We start from the raw sequence: 7,468 nt of genomic DNA, 5'->3' as shown, positions 1-7,468 counted from the left end.
TTTATTCTGTTACCGTTAATTTAGTTTATAGCCATTAGGGGTTACATGACATTTATTTAACTGTCATATGAAAGGGTGTCGCATCTGTTGGTCTGAACGGATGTGTCCTTTGGTTTAGTATATAGGTTTCGGTTTGTTTGCTATATGTAATGTATGATGTTTCAACAATAATAACATAATTATTAGTTTGTGTGATGATGCTTTGTTCCAACAAGATTGATACCCAAATTGATAGATAAGAGGAAAAATTAGTGGTGGATTTACATTAGAAAAAAATAACAAAAAAATGAAAGAAAATGTACAAGACAGAAGAACATAGAAAGAAAATTAACTCCACAGCAAAAGTCTATTGGTAGCAGCAAATGAACTTGAAGCAATCAGCGATTATATCGGGCGAATAGTGAAGTAGGTCTGAGCCACCGTAAGACCGAAAAGAAGGAATCCAGCAAGTAGGGCTATAAAACTCCATGGACTACTGAAATAAGTACGCCTCAACCACGCAACATTTTTGGGCCAGTAGCCGTTGTAATAGCCATCCAGTTGTTTCCACTGTTTGATGTAAGAGAAGTCCTTAACTGTAACTTCTTTGCATATGCTGTTAATCATATTTGAAGCTTGTTCGCTAGAACCCAAATTGTTTGTAAGTACTTTCGATTCTATTACCTTGAGGACGTCCTCTTTAGTATCTAATATCCTCTCCATGGCAAAAGCATATGATGTGACGTCATCAGGAACCGCAGGAGAGAACTGCTCATATGCAATGAGGTTCCTAAGAACAGCCTCTGTGTAATCTTCAATTTGCAGCATAGGCATTCTGAAAGTAGGCTTACCCCACGACCAGCAAAAGCAATGAACCCTGGAAAATTTGAATTCCATGGCTAGCAGCCACTTTGTATCATTATTAGGCTTAAACTTTACCCCTGCCATGGCCAGTTCTGTGACCGAGTATGATATTGCATTTAAAAATTCTGCAGCCGAATTCGATGTTGTTTTTGAATTTTCTGATGGTTTGGCATGTGCATGCTGGTAACATCTCTGTAAAACGCCAAGAATATGATCATGATTTGTTTCAGCTTCATCATTATCGAGCACTAGCTTTTGTCGGAAGGGGTTCACATCCTTTAGAAATGAAAGAACAAGGCTAACAAGAGACGCTCTAGGTTCTAATTTCCTAATTGTGCACTCAAAGAGATCTTGGAGAACAAAGAAAGGGATTTGGTTTTCTAGCAGAACCAAATCATGCTTAACGTAAAGGGTGAGCAACTTGTTGACAAAAACCGAAGGGCTCTCATATATCCTATCGTTTGACCTGTAAATGAGTTCTAGTATGAAACAGCCATCGATAACCATCATTTGTGCAAATTCATGGTCATCATAGGTCTTCATCTTCCCTGCATAACATGCCCTGATTCTGTCTATTTTATTAAGCACCATGTTGACACATGCTTTCGTGGTTTGCTCACGTGGGGATTTTAAACGACCATATAGATCAAACATATAAGCCACCTTGTGCACCTCAGCTTCCTTCAAAATCTTGTTGTCTTTGTGGAAAGGTCCAATCGAGATCACACGAGGGGTATAAGAATTTGGGCTGACATCTCGAAGGGTTTTTGTAACCCTGTAAATGGAAGGTAAAAACTCATGGGCATGTCTCCTTTTTTTCTCTTTGACAACAAGTATTTCAATGGTGTCATAGATTCTATCTGCAGCATCTCCATGACCAGAATCGTTGCTTTCCATTCAAAACGTTATCTTTTCTCTGCAATACTTTCCGAAACACAGTATACTAGCCAAAATGTAAGTTCAATTTAAACAGTATAGTTACCTCGATTATGAACTTGCTTAGTTCTAACTGGTTCCTTCTCGGTATTCTGTTTTTGGTGATGAAAAGAATTTGATTTATCAGCTTAAATAGACTAATGAAACAAACAACCCATACAAATTACCAAAATAAGTTTGACTTTTTCAATTTTCTTTATCGTCAACAAGTGAAATTGATACAGGTAGGTAAAACTAATGGTGTTTATAAAGACAAAACTGAAATCAACGAAGAAAACGTGAAAGGAGACGGAGACATGGAATCATTGACCATATACTATAATCAAGCATCTCTTATAGTCGCACTTGCAGTCGCAGTCGCTGCCAAGAGGATATTAAAGCAAATATAAATTATCAGTTTGTTGTACATGTATTTTATCGGAGTGTATGGCACATTTATAATATATCGGTCCTCACTACGTATACCCGGACTATATATCTGACGAATTAATTATGGAATTTAACAGCCGCATATTTTCTGGTCGATAAACAAGGTTGGAATTTCCTTGGTTTTGGGTAAAAAGTCATTTTGTTATGTAGTGTATTATTTTGTGTTTGTTGACGAGTTTTCCATGGATTTTTCATTTTACGTTTAATATGTGAAGTCTATAAAATATGAATACCATTTAAGTCTATTCAATATGAATACCATTGAAGTCTATTCAATATGAATACCATTTCCTTGATTTTTCATTTTACTCTATTCATATTGACTACCAATTCATTTGTTAGTTGGTTGCTAAAGGGGGCCTTTTGCTAGACATCACACCACTATGTCTATTGTTCCACTACATACAGATTGATGGGATGTATTTAGGAACATATAACTTATACGTCCTCTTGTATTATTTCGGGTCGTAAGGATCATTTATATTGTATTGGGCCTTAGGCCTCCGCCTTATACGTTTTTATAGGACTGTCTTCCTTGCTTTCATAATGAATAACAGGTTACCATTATAAACAAGAGAGATTAGCCTAATACAATAAACTAACTAGAAATCAGGAATTCTGATTCTAACATAACTGCTAAGATGCTTACTATAATTACAATGCTAATGCACCCCTGTGGTCAAAGCGGGAGGCTCTCGTATGTTGAGAGGTTCTGAAATCATCAAAAAGTATGTGGAAGCCCTTTTGTGAAAAAAAAATCTGCAATTTGGTTGCGTGAGAGGACGTGTAGAATGTGCACCTCACCTCGAGAAACTCTCTTGTGTACGAAGTGAATGTCCAAATAACTGTGTTTGGTCCATTGATGTATATATAATTATATGCAACCCACCATCGGAAGAGGCAAGGTTTTTTGCCTCATTCTCTTCATCCACGCAGCTGGTTATAGCTTCGTGATTGCATGCGGTAGACGCCATCGTCATCTCATTCACAATCCACAGCTTCAACACAAGGCAACCCCAACGCCAACTTCAGCTTAGACTTCAGCATCAGATAAATAAACAAATAGACAGAACTAATCAAAAGTCCACAGTTAAATAGATCGAATTGGTTGTCCGAACTTAATTATATATAAGCGATTGTTAAAATTCAAAATCTATTAATAATTGGATTAGATTGGATTAATTCTATCCAACAAGATTGGATGTAAACTGATGAACACTATACATAAAATGAATGCACTATATTTAATGTGTATCTCAATGAACGATATCTTCCCTCCGATTATCTTATAGACATTTATATTTTTAAGACTATATTATAAGTTTCATTTACGTTTGAGGTACTTCTCTTTATTATTCAATTTTTTTTTCATTTTTAAAAAATATGCAAATTATTAGTGATGCAATATTTCTCGAGGGAGAAATTTTGAATACTTTTAAGATTGAATTAATTAAGGAGTATATATATAATATTATAATGTAATGGAATTATCTAATGCTCTTGGGGTGTTGACCTACACGTTTATGTATTTTTACATGTGAACAATGATGGTTTCATTATACAATGACCAAGACTTGTTCAACTTTCAAAAAGTTGTTGTAATGGTTCATCTGTCATATTCAAAAATTTGTCATATCATGAAAGAGAAACAATATATACTTCTTTTTAATATATAGAGTGAATTGCAATTTTAGTCCTTGAGGTTTGTTGTTTTTTCTGGTTTGGGTCCCTACAAAATTTTTATTGCAACAAAACTCTCATGGTAAGAAAAAGTGTTTGGTATGGGTCCCTCAGACTAACAAGAGTTAAATCTCAACCATCAAATAAGGGTATTTTGGTCTTTTCTACGTTTCTTTCTCATTTTCTTTTAGAAAATAAAATAAAATAAAAAACAAATGGACCCCATAATCCACCCTTGTCCACATCTCCATCTAGTTCTAGTTCTGGTTGTCTCCTCTTTTTCTCCTCAATACCCCATGGTGGTTGTGTAATCGGGTGAACCCCTGTTTTGATGCTTGACGACAACCAAAAACCAAAGAAGAAGCCCTATTTTGTTGCTTCCCACTATCACACGACACAATCATCCTTACCCGCAACCTCCATTATCGGTGAAATAAAAAACCAAAGCCGCAGTTGATCAGTGATCGCCCATCTCGTCTCCCTTCCCAAACATCGAGATACACTCCCTTCCAACAGGGACGGATCCAGAAAATTTTTCAAACGGTGGCACCATATAATTAATATAATATAATATACATCTAAAAATAATTACAAAAAATATGGTTTTTATAGAACCGATAAACAACTCCTAAACTTGTACCCGACGCGTCTTTATCTTTTGAAAACGGTCAATATATACCAAAAAATAATTACAAAAAGTATGGTTTTTATAGAATTGAGAAACAACTCCTAAATTTGTCCTCGGCGTGCATTCATCTTTTTGAAACGATCGATGACATCTTCATTTTTAACATTATTATGTGCTTCCTTTTCTATGGCACAAATGAGAGCAGAATTCAAAAAGTCATCACCAATTCGATTACATAAATATGTCTTGAGAAACTTAAATCGTCGAAAAGCATCTTTCAACCATAGCAGTTGCAACAGGCAAAACCAGTGTTAGCTTCAATAACCGGTAGACTAAAGGATGAGAAAGATGCTTTCTTGTTGCCACCATCAATCTGGCGAGGTCGGCAATACCGTTTAAGTTGGCAAATCTGACATTATTATAAACAGAATGATTGTAGATGTCAAGTTCGTGCTCAAGAATGATCCTTTCCTTGTCTTCAAAATCTCGGGGATACATCTGACTCAACTTCAATAAGCTTGATTTGTTAAACTGAAAAAACGATTTGCGTGGATTCAAAGCTGCCATATTTTAAAGCAAGTTGGCGCTTATCTCACAAAAACGATCACCAAACTCTCAGATCTGCATATCCAAAACAGTTTTGAATATATCATAGTTATAGTAATGTTGATTAATGTTCATCCTCTTCCTTGGATTTATTGTATTAACATAAGCTTCAGCCGTATCCAACTTGACGATCTTATGTTTATCACAAAAAGAGTAGCATTTCTCCAAAAATTGATCAAACCCATTTTCTCTGAACATTTGTAATTGACCTTTGGTTGTTCCTATCAAATCAACAGCTTCCAAGATGTCTTCATCTTTCCTTTGAAGAGCTTGAGACAATGAATTTGTTAACCCTAAGATCGTTGATATCAAATGCATATAAAACACACATTCAAATGTCTTTAAGTATGATAAAAGACCTCTTGCGTGAATCCAACTAGCTCCATTATAACCATCATCTTCGACATATTCAAGCACCTATATAACCTCCGGAAACAAAGCCATCAAACTCACGATTGTTTTAAGATGAGGATTCCATCGTGTATCTCCAGCTCGTACAAGGGAAATCTCTTGGTTTAACCCCTTATCAGTCTCAATTTCGTTATTTCCAATTTCTTCTTGAATTCTCTCTTTGTGACTTTCTCGTAGCATATCTTTTCGTTTGCATGAAGAGTTTACAACAGTAACAACCGAGGCAAGCAAATCAAAGAAGTCCTTAATATCTTCGTGTTTTTTTGCAACCGCCACAACTACTAACTGAAGTTGATGGGCAAAACAATGTATATAAAATGTCGAGTTATTATCACTCAAGATCAAAGCTTTCAACCCATTAAACTTACCACTCATAATGCTAGCACCATCATAACCTTGTCCTCTTACCTAGAGACATCACTAGACTCATCCACCAACAAAGCAAATACATCATCACCAATTTCCCCAATAATGGATATCAACACCTCTTCTGCAAAGCAAGTAACAAGATCTTTTTGAAACTTTGGATATGTCAATTGATTGTTCTTCGGGGTATTTTGTAATATAACCTTTTCAATATCACCATTTGTTCTTCCGATTAACTTTAAAGTCCCCAAGAAAAGCCCTTTGTACATAGACTTTTTCGACTCATTATTGCCACGAAATGGTAAAACATTCTCCAACAAGTATCTACAAACTTCAACGGAAGCATTCAATCGCATGTGGTACTCGGTCTTCATGAGTTCTGTTTGCTTACGAAGGGCAACAACAATTGATTGGTTTTGGTTAACCAAATCTTCACATTTTTTAAGAGCTTTATGGTGAAAACTATTAACCTCACCCTCATGAAGCGTAAGTCTATATTTTTTACTCCAATTATTGAATTCCTCTGTCACAAATGCATCCATCTTATGATTCCCACCTTGGTCTCTAAACAAGTAAAAAGACAAACAATATGCTCTATTTATTTTTACACTGTATTCCAACCACTTAAATTGATCAAACCAAGTAACAACAAACCGTCTTGCTTTAGCCCCTATAACTTTGGTTGGAACGATGTGACCTCGTGGTTGACAAGGACCCCTTACCAAGTATTTTCGTCTAATTTTATCTCTTTGATTTGGGTTATAAGTTATAATTTTGGGTCTCTCTAATGGATCCCCAGGAAGATCGTTAACATCAACCATATTGTTGGATACATCATTATTACCGGTTGATGAAGCTTTTCGTTTCAAATATTTTTCCATAATGAATGAGTAATGTAAATCTAAGTAATAAAGCAATGATCAAGTAATCAGCAATGAGTAATGTAAATCTAATCAACATCTGAAGACTGAACATCATCAACTAAACTCAGTAATCAACTAATGAACTAATGAAGCAAATCAATGATCATTGATCAAACTAAAGTACTAAACTACTGTCTACTGAAGTGAACAAACCATCATTGATCATTCTAACATTATCTGTATTTTGCCATTTTGTCAAAAACAGTCATGAATTGATCATTATTCAAGCAGTCAAGCAGAGCGATGATCATTATTAAAGCAAATCAATGATCATTATTCAAGTAGTCAAGCAGAGCGATGGATCATCATCAAATTCAAGAGTTAACTACTTAACTTAAGAGTAATCAAGTAATCAAGTAATCAACTAAAACTACTTAACAGTCTTAACTACAACTAATTACTAATGAACTTATGAACTAGAATAATGTAAAATTGTATTGATGATCAATAGATAAGTAATCTAAGATTAAGAGTAAAAATGGATACCTAAAATGAGTAAATTTGAAAATAGAGATCAAAGTCACCAAATAGCCATGTAACAAGTGACTGAAGTGAGAATCGTTCGAGAATCGTTTGAGAATCATCCGAGTCTTCAAGAATCATCCGAATCATTCCAGTCGAATCACCCAAATCGTGACTCGTTGTT

The 7,468-nt window shown here is 35.2% G+C and overlaps 2 protein-coding genes across 2 annotated transcripts; both read right to left on the bottom strand.

The window, feature by feature from the left end:
* Positions 1 to 282: 282 nt before the first annotated feature.
* Positions 283 to 4,311, bottom strand: LOC112505963 (putative UPF0481 protein At3g02645). Its single transcript, XM_025109998.1, has 3 exons — positions 4,280 to 4,311; positions 4,043 to 4,064; positions 283 to 1,740 (listed from the first exon to the last, which is right to left on the bottom strand). The coding sequence occupies exons 1-3, from the start codon at positions 4,309 to 4,311 to the stop codon at positions 385 to 387; spliced, it is 1,410 nt and encodes a 469-aa protein (XP_024965766.1). The 3' UTR covers positions 283 to 384.
* A 460-nt stretch (positions 4,312 to 4,771) lies between these two features.
* On the bottom strand, positions 4,772 to 5,908 carry LOC112505962. Its single transcript, XM_025109997.1, has 2 exons — positions 5,549 to 5,908; positions 4,772 to 5,047 (listed from the first exon to the last, which is right to left on the bottom strand). Exons 1-2 carry the CDS (start codon positions 5,906 to 5,908, stop codon positions 4,772 to 4,774), a joined length of 636 nt encoding a protein of 211 aa, XP_024965765.1.
* Between the last annotated feature and the right edge of the window lie 1,560 nt (positions 5,909 to 7,468).

Source organism: Cynara cardunculus (genome assembly GCF_001531365.2).
Source record: "Cynara cardunculus var. scolymus isolate 2C chromosome LG 2, CcrdV1, whole genome shotgun sequence".
Classification (NCBI taxonomy): Eukaryota; Viridiplantae; Streptophyta; class Magnoliopsida; order Asterales; family Asteraceae; genus Cynara; species Cynara cardunculus.
The sequence above is the reverse complement of the archived record's forward strand: the minus strand, read 5'-3'. Positions and strand labels throughout refer to the sequence as shown.